The 22,018-nt window shown below is 35.2% G+C and overlaps 1 protein-coding gene across 2 annotated transcripts in view; it reads right to left on the bottom strand.

The window, feature by feature from the left end:
* Positions 1-2,183: 2,183 nt before the first annotated feature.
* LOC136039366 (alpha-mannosidase 2C1-like) overlaps positions 2,184-22,018 on the bottom strand; it is a 158,329-nt gene continuing 138,494 nt past the window's right edge. For both annotated transcript variants that reach the window (XM_065723034.1, XM_065723035.1), the window contains exons 21-25: positions 19,026-19,150; positions 16,354-16,529; positions 14,490-14,580; positions 5,358-5,525; positions 2,184-2,437 (exon numbers count right to left, since the gene is read on the bottom strand). In XM_065723034.1, the coding sequence (XP_065579106.1) occupies positions 2,284-2,437; positions 5,358-5,525; positions 14,490-14,580; positions 16,354-16,529; positions 19,026-19,150 (714 nt within the window). In that variant the 3' untranslated portion in view covers positions 2,184-2,283. The remainder of the gene's footprint in view (positions 2,438-5,357; positions 5,526-14,489; positions 14,581-16,353; positions 16,530-19,025; positions 19,151-22,018) is intronic.

Raw genomic sequence — 22,018 nt, 5'->3', positions numbered from 1 at the left:
GGAAGATGACCGATTGCCAATGATTTCACTTTTATGACGACTCGTCTGGGACGAGACAAAAGTAGGTTGTCCTTACATGCGGTGTGAATGGTCATAGGCAAAAGTTTAAATGCAACTGGAACTTCATTAGCTTCCAATTACGAGACGTTGACATATTACATAACGCGAAAAGAAAATAACGTAACGCGATACGATCACAATATTTGGCATACACATATGTTTTATGCACCCCCATCCTGATGATTCCAAAACTGTTGGATGTTAAGACTTCAGAATAAAACGTTGGACGTCCAAACCGCCAACTCTTCCGAATAAGCATGAGATCTTAGCCATTTTGACATAGTTTCAAGGTGAAACTGATTTCAGCCATTTTAACATAGTTGCAAGGTAAGACTCATTTGAGTTTGATAAAGAATTTTCTTTTTAATTGACCCTTTCACAAATAAACTCAGTTTTTAATTAATGTACCATCACAGTAAAAAATTGAAGATATTAAAGATAACATTCAGTATTGAAATTCTTCAAGCTTCGCCAAGCTCTCGAAGCAAGGAAGAAGAGCAGCCTACGAATAGAAAAATATGAAGTGTATTTAAAGGAAAAAATAGGGTTATCATTAATGTCCATTTAAGCATAATATCTTTCAAGTCCAGTTTATGACCACTACAATTCTAGCAAACGAATGGAAAAGCATTCTAAGAAGTTGGTTTTATAATAGCAGAAAGAAGTTCTATCCAAAAATACCGTAAACAGGAGAACTCTAGAATAACCGAGAAAATTAAGTCTAAAAATGTGTTAAGCACAGCCTGCTTAAAAACTTATACTGTCATGCTTTCAAAGGATTATATTAGATTCCCCTAGTATACCGACATTTAAAATCACGGACCCAATTTGTAACACATTTCGAATTTATTGTATTACGGAATTAGTAATCGAAATCCAAAGTTTTGGAGTCAAAGGGTCCCGTGTAAATGGAGCCCAGCTTTAACTTAACCGCCTAATTCATGTGTTTCGAACATTTTTCAATTTCAGAAGATGCATAACTTCGTGGACTTTAAATTACGCCAAATGACGGTAGACCCATTTTTGAATACGAGAAATTTAATACGGAAACTTTTTTTTGTCATTCTACTAAAATCAATAGCTGGTGCAATTACTTAAACATCGTGCACAAAGTCAACTCTTTCTTTAATTTATGGACTTCAGAAATACATGGTCACAAAACACAGCACATTTGATAGCTCATTAGCTTTGTTCCTGGAGTGAAAACAAAAAATCGGTAAGAAAATTGTCTAAAAGAAAATAATTCTTGTTTGAAACCTATTAAATTAATATTGAAACAGTTTTTATTTAAAACCGTCTAAAACCTATTCTTAGCTTTCGGGTGATCGGCCATACAAGAAACAGCAAAGCCAGAAGCATGGTACGGTTACCATCAGTCAAAATGACCCGCTTCTCTCCCTCTTTACTTAAACAGACCACACCTTTAACTATTATATGAATTTACAGAAGACGCCCATGTTTCATCGAATGATGCGGCCTTGCCAAAAGTCCTTTTTTTTTAAGAAAAAAAAAATTCGCAATCCAATTAAGTAATGAAACTATAGTATTTGACAGCCTATAATTCCGCAAAACCCCCATAATTATATCAAGACGGGGCATTAGGCTTAGGTGGTGTTTCCCAAATTGGCTTTTTTCTCAAAAACTTCCAAAACGGAAAAATAATGCGAAATAGGCGTTGAATAGTTGCCATAGAACGCAGATTTCAAAGAAACCACAAAAGCCCTCAAATAACCTCTTAAAACTTTATAAGCTAATGGGCTTAACTGACACTTTTTAGACAAAATCAAGTACAAGCTTCGCATGTGTTCCCGTCATTCCAACCTTTGTATAGTAGCTTATTGTTTCTGAGTTATAATTAGCATTTCTGATAACATTTGTATAAGAAACGGAAATGGGATATAAGTAAATTGTTTTGCCAAAATATCGAAAAAACAATAATCGAATAATTTTTCGTCGCTACTGAGGAGACCATGGGAAAACTGCAAATGGAGATTGAAATCAACGTAAATTAGGAAAAATACTGCTGTCTCAAGCAGCCAACTTTAATTACCGCAAATATACTGATTGCGCCTCCAATAAATTCCTTCCCCAATTACCTTCTGTTCGAAAGAAAAAAGAACAAATTATGCTTCAAGCTATCTAATAAAAAGAGAAAAGATCACAAAATTTGGAAGGTCTCCCAACAATTCTGGAATCCAAGATTCCCAGTAATCAGCAAACGTATCAATGCAACAGAAAAGACCTTATCTCAAAAGGCGCAAAAGGTATTTCAAAGTATCTTTCATTTCCATCCTCGTGGAGCTCAATTGGTTTATCAATGGAGTCTTCAAGTCCGTTACAAACTTCGTAAGTTTCAAAAGGCAAAGTCGTCGCAATCCTGAAAAGATCGTCCATGGATTACGAAAAAATAATAAAAAAATGCTCAGATAAAATCCAGTCTAATTCCTATTAACCTCAAAATGAAAGCTGCAAATATATATATATATATATATATATATATATATATATATATATATATATATATATATATATATATATATATATATATATATATATATACATATATATATATATATATGTCCGAAATACCTTTTTTTTCTCCTTGCATTTAGTCAGCGTTGCCATTCAACTTTTTCAACTTATTGCAAAGTCTGGTGATGACAGACTCAGTTAAAATAGGTTTGACGAATTTATGTTGGGTTAGTTTAGCTTAAGTTCGGTTTTTAACCCATTTCTGATATTTAGAACAAAATTTAAACTAGCCTAATCTAACTTAACCTGAACTAATATAATCTAGCCTAGCCTAACTTAAACTTTTGCCATCATAGCTCGCAAAAAACTGAAAAAGTTGACTCGCAAAGCTAATTGAATCCAAGCAAAGAAAAAGGAATTTCGAACATCCACTAATGAATGTCGACATTAAACAGAATTCGGACATTCACGGTAATATATATATATATATATATATATATATATATATATATATATATATATATATATATATATACATATATATATATATATATATATATATATATATATATATATATATACATATATATATATATATATATATATATATATATATATATATATATATATATATATATATATATATATATATATATATATATATATATATACTACCGTGCTTGTCCGATATTGGTGAATGTCGACATTCACCGGTGAATCTCCGAAATACCGTTTTTTTTCACCTTGGATTTATTAAGCTCTGCCAGATAACTTTTTCAGTTTTATACAAGGTTTGATGGTGACAGGTTATGTTTTTAACCCGTTTCTGAGATTTATAATCTCATTTAACCTGACCTAAATTTAACTTTTACCGTCAAAACTTGCATAAGACTGAAGCTGATTTAATTCAAGTAGAGAAAAAGGAATTTAAGACATTGATCGGTGAATGTCGACATTAACCAGATTTCGGACATTCACAGTATGCAGGTCTTTTCAAAGATATTTGATTATTAAAGCAACTTGATTTCAAACAACGATATCTGCTAGCAGACAACGATATCGATACACAACAACGATACAAACAACGATATTTTAAGGTTTTTGAATTGTTGTAATACCTTGTTAAAATTTAAATAAATACTTTTGCAATTAACAGCCACTGGGCCCCGGCACTCGGCACATGAGGGGCTTCTTTACATGGATTCCCAATGTCGCTTGTCTTCTAACCGCAAACAATATTCTATCTTTTCATACTATATATATATATATATATATATATATATATATATATATATATATATATATATATATATATATATATATATATATATATTTATTACAGTATGAAAAGACAGAAAATTGTCTGCGGTATATATATATATATATATATATATATATATATATATATATATATATATATATATATATATATATATATATATATATATATATATATATATATATATATATGAGCCGTGGATTGGTGCGCCAAGTGGATTGGCCAAGTGGATTGGTGCGCTGGATTCGGGATCCTTTGTCTGAGAGGACGCGGGTTCGAGTCCCGATGTACCCAATTCTTCAGTTTGGGACGTGGGTCAGTGGCGTGACTCTGTAAGCTTAGCCAGAGTCGACCCAGCTCTAAATGGGTACCTGGAGAAATTTGGGGAAGGTAAACAGGAAGGGTGTGCGAAAGCACAGGATGATTGGCCCTCAAACCCCCATTGCACTTCCTGGCTGAAGGGCCAAGAAACGGACATAAGCATCGCCGGTAGGGACTATAAAGTCCAATGCCGTATTCTTTACCTTATATATATATATATATATATATATATATATATATATATATATATATATAGTGCCGGGTTATATATATATAGTGCCGGGATATATATATATATATATATATATATATATATATATATATATATATATATATATATATATATATATATATATATATATATATATATATATATATATATATATATATATATATATATATATACAATAAATAGGGGGATGCTGATTGATAGACAGATAGATAGATTTATTTACACAAAAGCCCTCTCGGGCCATGGTGACACACAACAAGTAAGCAACAACAAAACGTAAACTGACAAAATACTAAAACCGACTATTCAAGAAAATCTTCAGGATGCATCATACCTACCCGAATGAACCTCTCAATATTATTTATATCCAAATAACACTTACTTTTCAAAATTTCCAAAATCCAATCTCTCCCCCCGACCTCCCAACGAAATATTTCCATATCAATATGTGCATGCAGGTTGTCAAAATTGCGTATCATCAATATCCAAGGAATGGCTTACGGTATACAATTGAAACTTTAAGGGATGTTGAACTAATAAAAAAGCACTATGCGTATGCTGCCACTGCTATTATTATAACTGATATTACCACTACTGCTAGTACTACAAGTGCTAATTCTGCTACTATTACTGCTAGGATACGGACACTAAAGCTAAGGATACGGAGGTGAAACTTCAGGGAATGTGTGGAGGGGGCATGTTGAATTAAATCGAAACACTGCAGGGACAATATCTGCAGAAACGACAAGGGGAGTTCCTTTTTTATGATTAAAAAAGTCGTAAAACAATGACCCCCCCTCCCCTACGTGTAACATTTGACCTCTAGCCCCATCTGTAATAAGAGAACTTATTCAGAGAGAAAGAATATTTCTGTTTTTAACCAATGCTGGATTTTCAATTTCTGCTTTAAGTTCTTACTTGTGGCTCCTTTTAGAGCTTAGGTTATGGTTAAATAACTAATTCTTACGAATTCCTTACAATTGTAGTAATTACCTTGCAAAAGCTCGAGTTCCGTGGGCTTCATACAGTCGTAAAATAACGTATGGAGCATCCTCTGATCTTTTTCGACTCTTTTCTGCTAGTTTCACAGCTTCAAGGACAACAGTTACAACCTCTTGGTCTGTTTCAATGAAAAACCACTGTTGACTTTTCAGAGCTGATCTGGAAAGGATATTAAGTTTAGGAGGTAAAATTTACCCTGTATTAGAGATTCATGTTATATACCACAAGCAGAAAATGCGACGACAGAAAAACCAAAAGCTAAGAGCTCATATGGCACGTGTGACGAGGTCGGAAGAGCCAAGAGCCAAGAGCTCATATGGTATGAGCTCTAGCAAAATTCTAAGAATCAATAGATTGCTTTAAAAGGAAAATCAGAGGCTTAATGCCGGTCGGGATTTAAAATAAGAGCTCTGAGTCACGAGGTCCTTCCAAATATCAAAATTCATTAAGATCCGATCACCCACTCGTAAGTTTAAAACGCGTCATTTTTTTCTAATGTTTCCTCTCCCTTCAGCCCCCCAGATGGTCGAATCTGGGAAAACGACTTTATCAAGTCAATTTGTGCAGATCCAATTACACCTCAAGTTAAAAACACCTCAATTTTTCTAATTTACATTCTCCATTCAGCCCCCCAGATTGACTTTATCAAGTCAATTTGTGCAGCTCCCTGACACGCCTACCAATTTTCATCGTCCAAGCACGTCCAGAAGCACCAAACTCGCCAAAGTACTGAACCCCACCACCTAAGTTCCCCAAAGAGAGTGGATCCAGTCCGGTTACGTCAATAACGTATCTATGACATTTATAAGCGTTTTCCAAGATTTCCGGTTCCCCCCCAACGTCAACATATATGGTCGGGATTTGAAATAAGAGCTCTGAGACAGGAAATCCTTCTAAATATCAAATTTCATTAAGATCCGCTGACCCGTTCTTAAGTTAAAAATACCTCAATTTTTTTTATTTTTCCGAATTAACAACCCCACGCTCCCTCAAAGAGAACAGATCCGTACCAATTATGTTAATCTCGTATCTATAACTTGTGCTTATTTTTCCCATCAAGTTTCATACCGATCTCTCCACTCTAAGCGTTTTCTAGGATTTCCCGTTTCCAAGATTTCTGTTTCCCCCCTCCAACCCTCTATGTCCCCGGATCCAAATTCGAATTGAACATGGAGCATCTGACAAATAAGATTAATCTAAATATTAAGTTTCATTAAGATCCGATCACGCATTCGCAAGATACCTCGATTTTCACGTTTTTTAAGAATTCCGGTTTCCCCCTCAAACTCCCTTCAATGTCACCGGATCTAGTCGAGATTTAAAATGAGAGTTCTAAAGCACAAGATCCTTTTAGATATCAAATTTCATTAAGATCTGAACACCCGTTCGTAAATTACAAATACCTCATTTATTATAATTTTTCCAAATTACTACCCCCCCCCCCAACTCCACCAAAGAGAGCGGATCCGGTCCAGATATGTCAGTCACTTATCTTGGACTTGCGCTTATTCTTTCCGCCAAGTTTCATCCTGATCTCTCCGCTTTAAGCGTTTTCCAAGATTTCTGCCCCCCCCCCTAATGACACTGGTTCCGGTCGGGATTTACAAATAAGAGATCTGAGTTTCGAGGTCCTTCTAAATATGAAGTTTCATTAAGATACGATCACTCTTTCGTACGTCAAAAATACCTAATTTTTTCTTATTTTTTAGAATTAACCCTCCCCTCCCCCCAACTCCCCCAAAGAGAGCAGATCCATTCCGGTTATGTCAATCCCGTATCTAGGACTTGTGCTTATTTTTCCCACTTAGTTTCATCCCAATCCCTCTACTCAAAGCGTTTTCCAAGATTTCCCCCCCCCCCCAACCTCCCCTTCACCAGATCCGGTCGGGATTTAAAATAAGAGCTCTGAGACATGATATCCTTCCAAACATCAAATTTCATTAAGATCTTATCACTTCTTCGTAAATCAAAAATACCTCATTTTTCTAATTTTTCAGAATTAACCCCCCCCCCCCAAAGAGAGTGGATCCGTTCCGGTTATGTCAATCACGTATCTAGGATTTATTATTATTTTCCAAATCAAGTTTCATTCCGGTCCCTCCACTCTAAGCCTTTTCCAAGATTTTAGGTCCCCCCCCCAAAGCCCCCCAATGTCACCGGATCTGGTCGGGATTTAAAATAAGAGCGCCGAGACACGATATCCTTCTAAACATCAAATTTCGTTAAGATCCAATCCTTCTTAAGGTAAAAATATCTTCGTAAGTTAATCCTTCGTAAGTTAATCTCTCCGTAAGTCAATCCTTCGTAAGTTAAAAATATCTTTTTTTTTTTTTAATTTTTCAGAATTAAACCTCCTCCCCAAAGAGAGTGGATCCATTCCGGTTATCTCAATCACGTATCTAGGACTTATGATTATTTTTACCACCCCGATCCCTCCACTCTAAGCGTTTTCCAATATTTTTGCCCCCCCCCCAAATAACCCCAATGTCACCGGATCCGGTCGGGATTTAAATTAAGAGCTCTGAGAAACGATATCCTTCCAAAAATCTAATTTCATTAAGATCCGATCACTCCTTCGTAAGTTAAAAATACCTAATTTGTTCTCATTTTTCAGAATTAACCCTCCCCTCCCCAATTCCCCCAAAGAGAGCGGACCCGTTCCGGTTATGTCAATCACGTATCTAGGACTTGTGCTTACTTTTCCCACCAAGTTTCATCCCAATCCCTCAACTCTAAGCGTTTTCCAAGATTTTAGGTTCCCCCCTCAATTCCCTCCAATGTCACCGGATCCAGTCGAGATTTAAAATAAGAGCTCAAATTATTCTTTCAAACTTCAAATTTGATTAAGATCCGATCACTCCTTCGTAAGTTAAAAATACCCCATTTTTTTCTAATTTTTCAGAATTAACCCCCTCCCCCCAACTCCCCCAAACTGAGCAGACCCGTTTCGGTTATGTCAATCACGTATCTAGGACTTCTGCTTATTTTTCCCAACAAGTTTCATCCCGATCCCTCCATTCTAAGCGTTTTCCAAGATTATAGGTTCCCCCTCTAACTCCCCCCAATGTCACTGGATCTGGTCGGGATTTAAAATAAGAGCTCTGAGATATCCTTCCAAACATCAAATTTCATTAAGATCCCATCACCCGTTCGTAAGTTAAAATACTTCATTTTTTTTTCCGAATTAACTGGACCCCGCCCCCAGATGGTCAAATCGTGAAAACGACTATTTCTAATTTAATTTGGTCCGGTCCCTGATACGCCCGCCAAATTTCATCGTCCATGCTTACCCGGAAGTGCCTAAAGTAGCAAAACAGGGACAGACCGACAGAATTTGCGATCGCTATATGTCACTGGGTTAACACCAAGTGCCATAAAAATGGTCTCCAACATGTAAATTGGTAAAATTAGATCGGTAAAACTACGCTGCCCTTGTCTACAATTTGCCGTTTTGTTAATGATAGAATAACCAATGCATCATTACCAATAAAGGTAATTTTAACGAAATCTAATTGGAGCTTTTGGTGAAAAGCTCAAAAATCAAGGCATGAATCAATTAGATACGACCCTTCAATAGGCGTTATGTTATATAAGGGCTTATATTGGACAAAGGGCACGTTATGACAGACCAAAGGCTGCTATAGAAAACGGTATTAAATGGAAACGTAAAATCCCATCGACTAGGATCACGCGGATAATTTGAGTATTCTAGGTAAAATAATTGCAAAAACAATCATTTTTTACAGGTTTGGAGAGTTTATGGTCTCAAAATAGGGCCACGTTTAAGGCTAATGAAGCCAAATTAAATTAGAAAACTAAATTTCGAAGGAATTCATGACGAAGAAGTGATACTAGGGTGTGTTTTATTAATTGGTTAGCAGACCAAAAAATAAAATACTAAGTGCTCTTTATTGCCATAATTGCACACAGTTAGCGGCAGACGTCACAAGACAACAAAATATAACACGCAATAAAATGAAATAAATATAAAAATGAATTATCACAAAAAGCTTCACACAGCATTATTTCAAGGTGTTTATTATTGTAGAGCTTCAAAAAGTAAGGAACCAAGGACACAAGACACCGTTCTGACGCCTTTCGGAGTGGTGGAAAAGGAATGGGTATGGCGAAATTAGACTACTGGAAGTGTTTTTATTCGACTGGTATGTGGTTCTTGAAAATCCAGTAAAATTTTGAGATGGGTGTCAGAGTTAAGGCATTTTTTCCCCAAAAATGAATAATAAAATAGTGGAACCTTTCAGATAGCTTCTGAAATCGGAGTGTCTACAGGCTGTCTTCATAGGAAGTGCGATTTATCCTAAGCATTATTTGGACGTCCGCCTCTGAATATTTTCAAGCTTTTCCGTTTGATGGCAGTTAAACCTTGGTGCTACACGACAGGAGCATATTCCGTTTGTGATCAAACACACATACAGTAAAGATTGCGCATAATGGAAATTCAGATGTTAAGGCAATCAAGATATGCAAATGATTTCAGGCAGATAGAAACTTTTTGGAGGATAAGCTCCATATTTGAATCCCATTTCAGGTTCCTTTGGAAAACTACTGCTATGATTTTTATTTCATCTTTAGTTGCAAGTCCGATATCTTATTGGGACTGAATTGTGATTTTTAAGAAGCTACCACGTAAAATATAAAAGAGGAAAACTGACCAGGTTTTAAACTGTATTGAATTAAAGCCGATAAAAAGCAAACTTACACACTTTTTTTAAATTACTTTAAAAGTAGATGAATAAAAGGCAGTAAAAAAGGAGATGAAAAGCTTTAGGGAAAACATGATATTGTTTTACATAGATGGCATAATCAGTAAAGATGATAGAGGCACTGGAGTTATAACAAGTGAAGTAGCCAGGGAGTAGGACTTTTTTTTCAGCTAAAACAGTTTGAATAAAGATTATTATTAGTCTTAGAACTAGAAATAGGATACTAGAAGTCGGGATAATGACAGTTGTCAAGTATGGCCCTTAGCAATAGCCACTTTGAGAGGCAGTCTAAGCAGATATGCTACGCATTTTCCAGAAAAAATGGTTTAAAGATAGTTTCAAGTACTCTTTTCAGCGGAAATACATCAAACATTAAACTATACAAAAATATTGACGTCAATACTACTTTGCAGTGCTACAAAGAAAGGCATAAAGAAATGGATGACAGCTCACAAAAAATCTTACTTTGTGACAACCAACTGGGCCAAAAAAAAGAAGCAGGAAACCCATCAATAGGGTAGGAAGAAGTTATGAGGAAAACACATTAAATGTGTAGGGACATTGCCAGAAAAAAGTAAACTGTGACAATCAAAACCTGGTGGGTAGAGAAGGTACGTCTGAAACTTAGATGGCTTTTGGGGGGTTGTTGCTGCGACTAGCTGTCAGCACTTGTAGTAGCAAGTGACTGTTTTTAAAATTGAGGTTTATAGACCATACTATCAATCGATCAACGGTCGATCAATGGGTTCAATCCGTGTCTTATTTGGTCCTCAAAATACTTTGAAGTTTCTTTTTTTTCTATTTTGCCTTCAACTTTGCTTTGACTCGAAAAATAGTTTGAAATCTGAGCTTTTCACGTCCAATTTTTATTTACAGCATTTGATGGAAAATAAAACCTTTAATTTTTCACGACCATTGTAGTTAGCTATCTTTTAATAGACTAGAAAAAAGCAGGTGACATAATACCCGGTTTTATTTTTAGCAGAGAACCTGTAGCTCAGGTTAAGTACGTTTTTTCTTCTATTCCCAAGTCTCTCTTAGACTCACATGTTGTGTACAGTGACGATATCTTTCTCCACGGCCAAAAGGGACACTACTACTACCCCCGGCCCCTAACAAAATAATAAAGAAGCAGACCAAGAACATTCCCAGGAATAAAGAGAGATTAGATATTCGTTTCTAAATCGGTTGACTATCTCATAATTTTCAATGAATAGCAATTTGGTCCTCTTTTAGGAAAAATTGTAGTTTGGGTCCTCAAAATGGCGGAAAATGCCACTTTCCCTTAGAACAACCACTTTCGTCGCTTAAAAACGACACTAAACTTATAAGCTTCGTTTCTGTGAGCCCTATCATGATCTTCTAGGACCCTTGGTTCGATACGGTCACCCCTGAAAAAAAAGAACAACAACAAAAAACCACAAATAAACACACAAACGTGATTTTTCTTCTGAAAAAATGCATAATTTAAAGTCAATTTTTGATCTATTAATTGTTATCAAAATTTGTTTTTTTAGCTTCGGTTTTTATGGCACTTGGTATTTACCAAGAGACATATAGCCATCGCAATTTCTGTCTATCTGTCGGTCCCAGTTTTGCTAGTTTGGGCACTTCGAGATAAGCTAGGCAGGCGTATCAGGGACCAGACCAGGTTAAATTAAAAATAGTCGTTTCCCCGATTCGACCATCTGGGGGAGGGAGAGTGAGGGGAAGGTTAATTCGGAAAAATTAGAAAAAATGAGGTAAATTTAACTTACGAACGGGTAATCGGATCTTAATGAAATTTGATATTTATAAAGATATCGTGTCTCAGGGCTCTTATTTTAAATCCCAACCAGATCCGGTGACATTGGGGGGAGTTGGAGGAGAGGACCGGAAGTCTTGGAAAACGCTTAGAGTGGAGAGATAGGGATGAAACTTGGTGGGAGGAATAAGCATAAGTCCTAGATACTTGATTGACGTGACCTGACCGGATCCGATCTCTTTGGAGGAGTTGGGGGGAGGGGACGTAATTCGGTAATTCAGAAAAATTAGAAAAGATGAGGTATTTTTAACTTACGAATGAGTGATTGCATCTGAACGAAATTTGACATTTAGAGGAACCTCATGTATCAGAGCTCTTGTTTCAAATCCTGACCGGCTCCAGTGACATTGGGGGGAGCTGGAGGGGGGAACCGGAAATATTGGAAAACGCTTAGATTATAGAAATCGGGATGGAACTTGGTGGGAAGAATAAGCACATGTCCTAGATACGTTATTGACATAACCAGACCGGATCCGCTCTCTTTGGGGGAGTTGAGACGGAGGGAAAAATTTGAAAAAATGAGGTATTTTTAACTTTCAGACGGGTGATCGGATCTTAATGAAATTTGTTATTTAGAAGGATCTCGTGTCTCAGAAATCTCATTTTAAATCTAAACCGGTTTCGGTGAGATTGGGGAGTCGGAGGGGGGAACGGGAAATATTGGAAAACGCTTAGAGTGGAGAGATCGGGATGGAACTTGGTCTGAAGAATAAGCACAAGTCCTAGATACGTTATTGATATAACCGGGCCGTATCCACTCTCTTTGGAGGAGTTGGAAAGGGGGGGGGGATAATTTGGAAAAATTAGAAAAAACGAGGTATTTTTAACTTACGAATGGGTAATCGGATCCTCATTTAGAGGGACCATTTAGAGGGACCTTATGTCTCGCAGCTTTGAATTTAAGTCCCGACCGGATCCAGTGACATTGGGGGGAGTTGGAGGGGGAAACCGGAAATCTTGGAAAACGCTTAGAGTGAGAAGATCGGGATAAAACTTGGTGGGAAGAATGAGAACAAGTCCTAGATATGTAACTGACTGATAACTGGACCGAATCCGCTCTCTTTGGTGGAGGAGGAGATTTCGAGTGCTTTGAGGAGTTCGGTGCTTCTGGACATGGTAGGACGACAAAAATTGATAGGCGCGTCAGGGACCTGCAGACATTGACTTGATAACAGTCATTTCCCTCATTCGACCATCTGAGGGGGGGGCTGGAGGGAGGGGAAATTATGAAAATGGAGGTATGTTTATCTTACGAATGGGTGATACGATCTTAACGAAACTTGCTATATAGAAAGATCTCATGTCTCAGATTCTCCATTTTCAATTCAGGACATAGGGAGTGGAGGGGGAAAACAGAAATCTTGGAAATCAAAAATCTTGGAAAACTCTTTAGAGTGGAGAGATCGGGATGAAAGTTGATGGGAAGAATAAGAACAAGTTTTTGATGCGTGATTGACATAACCAGACCGGACTCGCTCTCTTTGGGGGAGTTCAGGGGATTCCTAGTACTTTGGCGAGTTTGAGAATAAGTACAAGTTATAGATACGCGACTGACATAAGCGGACGGGATCCGATCTCTTTGGGGAGATTGGAGGGATTTCTAGTGCTTTGGCGAGTTCGGTGCTTCTTGACGTGCCAGGAAGATGAAATCGATAACTGTAGTACCGAGTCTAATTTTAAGTTCCGACACGGGATTTCATGCAGAGCAGGTTCTCCTTGTATTCAGTGCAATCATGTATATAAGCCAGTCCAAAAAACAAAATTGAACAGTATTGCACCCATTTGAGGCAATGTAAAATTAGTAGGCAATGATTCATACAGTCAATAAATTATTCACCTTTGGGTTTAAATCAAATAAATTACTTAATCCTTTAGAATTTAGATATTAGCTCTAAACTCATGGCGCATGAAGCTTAAAAGTGCATTTTCTACAAAAGTGCATATTTTATACAGCTTTTTTGTCTTGTTTTTTCTTTTTTTGTGTGTTTACTCCACAGTTTAATGTACTTTGTGGGTTGTAAATAAATTATTATTATTATTATTATTATATAAAAAAAGGTTACCAACCTGAAACTCAGGGGAGTATCTTCATTAGCCACAACCAAAGGGGTTTAAATCAAATAAATTACTTAATCCTTTAGAATTTAGATATTAGCTCTAAACTCATGGCGCATGAAGCTTAAAAGTGCATTTTCTACAAAAGTGCATATTTTATACAGTTTTTTTGTCTTGTTTTTTCTTTTTTTGTGTGTTTTGTCCACAGTTTAATGTGCTTTGTGGGTTATAACTAAATTATTATTATTATTATTATATAAAGAAAAGGTTACCAACCTGAAACTCAGGGGAGTATCTTCATTAGCCACAACCAAAGGGGTTTAAATCAAATAAATTACTTAATCCTTTAGAATTTAGATATTAGCTCTAAACTCATGGCGCATGAAGCTTAAAAGTGCATTTTCTACAAAAGTGCATATTTTATATAGTTTTTTTGTCTTGTTTTTTCTTTTTTTGTGTGTTTAGTCCACAGTTTAATGTGCTTTGTGGGTTATAAATAAATTATTATTATTATTATTATATAAAGAAAAGGTTACCAACCTGAAACTCAGGGGAGTATCTTCATTAGCCACAACCAAAGGGGAATTAAATTCTTTTGCAGACTGGACAACTCCACTATTTTCAAAGAAATCTGAAAATAAACAAACTTGTATGAATATGAAAAAAAAAAGTAATTCTTGACAAAACATAAAATCGCAAAAAGGAAAAAAAACGAGAACAATAAAAGCCAGTGAAAAAATTAAATAATTATCAAATATTTCGGTCAAGACATCCGCTTGACCGTCCTCAGTGCAGAATAAAACTGAAAAAAAAAAAAAACATCAACAAAAAAACATTTGAACAAAGCAAAACAACTTTTATCAGTTTTATTCTGCCATGAGGACGGTCAAGCGGAGGTCCTAACCACAATATTTGTATAATATTTTAATTTTTTCACTGGCTTTTATTGTCCTAGTTTTTTCTCCATTTCGCTAATCTGTGTTTTTTCATGAAGAGCCAGTGTGGTCTCAGAAATTATTTAAAGTAATTTTTCGTTATTCTCCCTTCGTAAATTTAGCAAAACAGAAATAAAAGTAGTTCCAACTTGAAATTATGGTATGCGGTAATCCAAGGAATATGGTAGCTAAACATTCTAGTAATGCTGATAAGCAGTATTAACTTGGTATCTAAAACAATTTTAAGCCATAGGCTTACTAAGGGGGGGGGGGTAAAGTTTCCTGAATAAACTATCCCTTCTATAAAATTTTCACGGCGTCATTTTTGGCACAATTCAAGGGCCACATATATCCCTAGCCCTTTACCTATTTTAATAAATAGGTTCGTGTATACCTTGGAGAGAGAGAGGGGGAGGGAGGGAGGGAGGGAAGAAGGGAGGAAGGGAGAGAGAGAGAGAGAGAGGTAGAGAGAGAGAGAGAGAGAGAGAGAGAGCTGACTTCCTGCATTCAGCTTCAAATCAACCCTAGACAACACTACATGGTGATCTCAACTTTTAAGTAAAACAGCCAATTCTAGAGTTTTTATGGCAAGAGTGAATATCTGACTGATAAGGAGAAGAGTGGTATGGAGAAGAATCAAGAATGCTAAAGAAAAAAGAAGATATACTGTAGGTTTTCCTAACAAACTATTACGATAATTTTATACATAAATCTCAGTGAGGATGTGCCAAACAAGACTTAGAACAAAATTATTCAATTTCAGCATTATGAAAGAGCACCTTAGGTAGAATGAGCATCTTTTACAAAGGGGAAAAGACAGTCTTTCTAGAATCTAAACAATAAATAGTCCACAGTAGGGGGAAAGGACATCCCAGATTGCACTGACATGATATCACCACTACTTAGAACTATTTAATTCCAAAAGGATAAGAAAGTAGAGACGGCAAGTGGGGATGAAATAATGGGGAGTGTTGCCAGTGTAGTTTAAATCGCAAATGGCTTAACACTGCAACAATTCTAAAGTGGTACTAATAGTAGAATCAAAATCACTCTAAAGGGGAAAATACACCAAAATGGAAACCTTCATAAAATTATTGGAAATTCGATTCAATTGGAGTTTACCTATTTTCAAATAAATCATTTTTTATACTTGTTTATTTTCACTAACATAGCAAAATACATTTGAAACATTAAAAACGTAATAATCAAAACAAATGAAACAAATAGAGTATTAATTTTTAACTTCTGACTACATATTCTGTGATTGACTGCAGAAGGGCTAATATTAAGAGACAAATGCAGAGGAAAGGGGCTTGAACCCCTGAAATATCATAGCTTGTATAATTTCCTGTACGACTTCCTACAATTTGCCTCTTTCTATTGCTCTAATAGGTTCAACTACGAAAACAAAACAACTCCAAAATAATCCCTACGCACTTGTCTTAATAGTGATATAACTAAAAGCTTACTAATAAAAGGTTTCACAGCATAACGAAACTTATGCTCTCTCATATCACAGACATTATCGGGTGATTTGGGAGATCTTAGTAAGGACAAAGAAAGGGTTCCATCACGACCTGACCAACCATACTTTGAATCATTCAGTACAGCAATACCTCTTCCTGGCTCTGATAATGCTGCCCATCTGAAACAAATAAATCCGATCAATTAGTAACACTAGGTTAAAAAAACATATATAACCAGGATGATCATATAAGGTCACTACAATGTTGCACAAAAATGCGACTGTAAACTCTTTGGATTATTTTTTTCTGAAAAGGTGGGCTCAAAGAGCGAGGAAGCTCATCACTGCACCTCCATTTTAATTTTTCTGACGGGACGGAGATTTGATTGCTACTCTGGCGATTTACCAATGGAATATTTTTTTTGTGGTTCATTCAGATGATTTAAAAAAAATTATGTTTATTCTCTTTCTTGACATAATTGAGTGTTTCCATGATGCTTTCAGTCTTCATGGCAACACTTGAGGTTCTAAAGCTGAATAGCCTAGATGGCATTTGGGGTTACTTTAAACAGAAAAAGTGAAACTTCAGTCATAAGCTTTTTGGAAAACCTGAACCCATTTTGATGGTTTTGTCGAAACATTGCAAATGAAGGTGTGTCTAAAGTACGTTTCCGTTCCATCTATCTTTTCTTTCTTTTTGAATTTTAGTGATATTTGGAGACTTTTTTTTCTAATTTTTTTCTCCAGTATCTGCACTGATATTGGATGATTATGATCAACCCTTCTACATACATGGCTTTTCCAACAAAAAAAAAAAAAAATATAATTATCATTAGAATTCATTTTGATTCCAAAACCCCACCTGCATTACAATTTTTTAGTCTCCTCATGCAGCTCTATCTTTATGTCAAACTCTGTTTTGGACATATTAGTTATAGAATCGAATGAAAGAAAAAAAAGGCAAAGATATAGAATAAAAGCAAACTAAATCAATTCAAAACAATGATCCTTGATGAAATCATTAGATTTTTAGCCTACGGGTACTTATATGATAAAGGTCCTACCGCTCAAGTTGTTCATTCATTGATGGGTTATGCAACAATTCTTTTTTCGTTAGTTTCTTTTAGCTCAACGTGAAATAAGACAAAGAAAAGTGACAGAATTGATAAAGATTTATAATTTGGGCTATACATTTGCGCATTGGTGGGTGGGGGTAAAGTATCTGAACAGTGTGAAGTTAGAAAACAATTCTTACTACATAATATGCAGAATAATTGGGCCTAACACATTAGGCATGCAGATCCGCTATACTTTACCGAAATATTTTGATATTATGCTAAAAGAAAAAAGAAAAAAAGCTTATCCAGTACGGTTAAATAAATTTCCTATATTTTCCTACATGGAAAATATATTTTCCATATATTTTGCTATATTTTTACAAAAATTTCCTATATTTTTCTATATGGAAAAAAAGTCGAGGAGAGCCTGCAAAAACGTCATTTGCTTTTGACACAGTTAACATATATACAATTAGGCAGGAAGTCAGTTTTTTACATTTTATATGCAGAGTGTCCCCTCTGCATTTTTTTTTTTTTTTTTTTTTTTTTTTTTTTTTTTTTTTTTTTTTTTTTTTTTTTTTTTTTTTTTTTTTTTTTTTTTTGCTCTCCCCAATAGCTGAGATTCAGCTCTATTCGTCTTACGGAATGCATCTGTGAAATTAGGTGTATATGCTTTCTTAGACTGAAAATAAATTAGAAATTGATTGAAAATAGTTGAAAAAGGACAATGTTTCTATTTTTTCACTAAGTTTAGATCGTTTCACAAGAAACAGTTTAAGCAATATCATAATTCTGGCTCGGCGAGAGGGGCAGATTTAAGAATAATGAAACCAAAAAAATCAAGTATCTTGTCCCTTTGATGCAAGTTATAGCTTCAGCCTTGTTGCAAAATCGCTTGTTTTAGATGAAACACGTAATTCAAGACAACAAAATGACCAAATTTCAGATGCTTAGTTTTTCTGGTCAATGAATTAAAATGAGTCGCCGCTTATTTCAAAAACTACTGATATGATTTTCTACTTCTGTGCTCTTTACACAGGATGATCTTATCACGATTACAACAGGTGCTTTGCTACAAAAAAAAAAAAAAAAACAGGAAGAATAAAACGGCTTTGATACCGTGTCAAACAACACACTAAACAACACAAAAGTCAAAACATTGCGAACAAAAACATAGTAATGACATTAAATAGCATTATAATTCTCAGAAGCTCAGCGAATTGTTGAGAAAAAAATCATATTTGAAGCTGACTAATTGCACTTGTGTCCATTATAAAGGGTAGTGGAGGGGGGGGGTATTTTATCTTCGTAGAGTTTCCCCAAAAGACTTTGAAAAATGCTGTTTTTGAGCAGGGGATAGTCTTATTGGAAAATCTCCTTTTTTGGTTTTTCATTAAAACATTCAAAAGAACAACAACAAATTTGCTCCTCTCCCTAGATTTTGAAAATAATAATCTGCCCCCCCCCCCGAAAAAAATCGTGAATTAAAGCCATTGAATTATAGGCAAAACGTAGCTAGAGTAACGGTTGATTAACAAAGAAATCATTTCAGACTGAAAGATAAATTCTGCTTTTTCTAGGTCTTAGGATTATTTTGGACATCCTGTCCTATCCTTACTTGTGACCACAAACTTCAAAGCGGGCCCAGTCCCAAGAGGTATTGACTAATGTGGGTCTTCTTAGTTGCCCAAACTGAATTTCGTAGATAGCTTCCTCTGTATTCAAGCATGTTGGGAATTCCACCTAAAATATCATACATAATAAAGAAAGACATTAATAGAAAGCTTCATGATAATAAAGAGCGACCATCGTCAACAATAACTATATCTTATTTATTAGTGACCATAGCTCTCTAAAAACAGAATTGTGAAAACAATCGATATATAAAATTAAGCCACTTTCTATACCAAATTCAACTTTCGGTCAATGCGATAAGGACAAGAGAAAATCCCTTTGGAATAGAGGAATAAGACTAAACTTGTACAATGTTTGGATATTCAAAAAAAAATTGAAGCCTTAATCAAGGGAAAGTCAGAATTGCAACAATTGCCATATCAAGAGAAAGTACACATTTTTAGTAAGCAAAATGTGTTTCATCATTTGTAATTTTAAATGATAGATTTTCGTATTTTAGCCTGATATTTCTAATATTTTTTTAAAATCTTTTCGAACCAACATATATTGTATTGATTCAAAACCTATACCAACTTAAGTAAAATCTGAAATGATGGTCCTCAGGGTATGTCCTTTCAGATATCGCATCAAAGCCCCATTGACACACTCCTTATTGAACTTTTCTCAAATCATATTAACCTGGCAAATACAGTCGTAAATACCGATTTAATTTTCTTATATATTAAACAAATCTAATATAAAATATGATTGGGCAACAAATGGAAAATTATTTATAAATATATTATGCCCATCATACCCACATTTGGCAAGCATAACTGAGTCCAAAGTATACATAATATTAGGATCGAAGTACCCCTAAAAATAGATATTTTTTGTAAAAACTCTGTCATCCAGTTGCATATAACCAACTCTGATAAGAAATCTTACGTCTATATTCTTGCAATATAAAGTCATTATCCCAAAACTTGAGTCAGTTTCCACTGAAACCTTTTTTCATCCCTACTGATGAGAGGTTCAACTACATCAACTCATACTCACGATTGGAACCAGAGACTGAGCGTATTATTTTCCCCCGAAAACATACCATTATTCAAGTGGAAGTGAATTTTTTTTGCTTATGACAAAGAGACGATCATCATCGCAACAAAACTGGATTTGGTCAGGTCCAGATTTACCAATAGGCCCATGCCTAGGGGCGCACAATACCAAGGATGCAATAAGTTATCACTGATGGATATTTTTTTTCAACAAAAACTGGACTGATGTGATTTATTGTCAAAGTACCAGGTGCACACCGCCGCCGCGCTGACTATTCACAGAAAAGTGATTTTAAAACAATAGAGAAATTCTGTGGCCACTTAATTGTCAGAAAAATGTCAGATGTCTCCCAAGAATGGCAGCTGATAGTTTGGTATGACCTCACCCTTTCATCATTTTTGGCTCATATACTACCCTCGAATTTTTCGGATTTCCCCAAAATCTCGCAAAAACGAGGCGGCAAAACGCCACCCCGGCGTTTTGCCCGGCTTGAAATCCGGCCCTAGATTTGGTACAGTATAATAAATAATAAAATATACAAAAATTAATGCTAAAAAAGGTTAGCCCCGAGAGGAATATTGACACAAAGAAACTTGACCGAATATTCAGCCTAATATATATATATATATATATATATATATATATATATATATATATATATATATATATATATATATATATATATATATATATATATATCAGTCAATCAATCAATCAATTTATTTATAACCCATCTACAAAAAAGAGGGTGGAACGCCCTTAAGATGGAGTAATAAGAGAAAATAAAAATAAAAAAAAAGCTACAAATAAATACAAATCAACACAAACAAGCAATTAAATAAGTAATGCTGACCATGGGTGAGACATTATCGACATAGAGATGAGGTACAACTAGGCTATTATAAATTTTCGCAAGATTTAATTTATCAATGTGTTTAATATTAGATACAATTGAAGCATAAGCAATTGTCAGTTTTTTCTTCAAATTTTCAAGGGATAATTTCACAGTTTCTTTCATATTTTTTCCAATAGGCATTCCAAGGTAAACTAATTTTTGAGAAAGGGGGACTTGAACATTAGCTAAAGATAAAAAACAAATAGGGCCATTTCTCTCTTTAAAATTGAAAACTACAACAGCAGCTTTTTCAACATTGAAAGAAAGCCCAATATTTTTATATTCATTGTAAAGCTGATTAAACGCGTTTTCACAACCACTAAAAGTACGGCTTAGAATCAAAACATCATCTGCAAAACTTATTAAAGACAAGTTAAATCCACGGTGAATACAATAAAATTAACAGAATTTTGGGCATTTAAAACAAGAACTATTAAATAAAGAAGGTGAGGTAAGACCACCTTGACGGACTCCTTTCAAAATATCAAAAAGGGAAGATCCCCCCTTTAACTTCGCCTTAAGGTGATGGTACATATACAGAAGGCACTTTACTATACAAAAATTTACCCCTCTTTTATACGCTTCAAATAAAACTTGGGAAAAAATGCAAGAGTCGAAAGCACGAGCAACATCTAAAGCACAATGGATAATATGGGATCTACTTCTTTCTGCATCAGCAAGAACATTCATTAAAGCAAAAAGGGCATGCTCCCGGCTAATACCTTTTTGGTAACCAAACTGGTGGGGTGGGACATAACATTTAGAAACAATTTCATCCAAAATAACTGACTCGAACAATTTAAAAAAAGTGCAAGAAACTGTTCTAGGTCGGAACGAATCACACGCAGTAAAATCCTTTTTGCCTTTTTTCGGGATAGGGGTTATTTGCCCAATTGTAAATTGATAAGGAACAACTCCGTTTTCAATAGACACTTGAAAAAGAAGAGATAAATGATTAAAAAGAAGAGCACTTGCATAATCAAAATGTCTGGCAGTAATTCCATCAACTCCCGCGGAATTTCTTTTCTTTAGTTTTTTACAAT

The sequence above is a fragment of the Artemia franciscana genome, chromosome 19, assembly GCF_032884065.1.
Source record: "Artemia franciscana chromosome 19, ASM3288406v1, whole genome shotgun sequence".
Taxonomy (NCBI): Eukaryota; Metazoa; Arthropoda; class Branchiopoda; order Anostraca; family Artemiidae; genus Artemia; species Artemia franciscana.
Note: the sequence above shows the minus strand (reverse complement) of the source record. Positions and strands in the feature narration are given on the sequence as shown.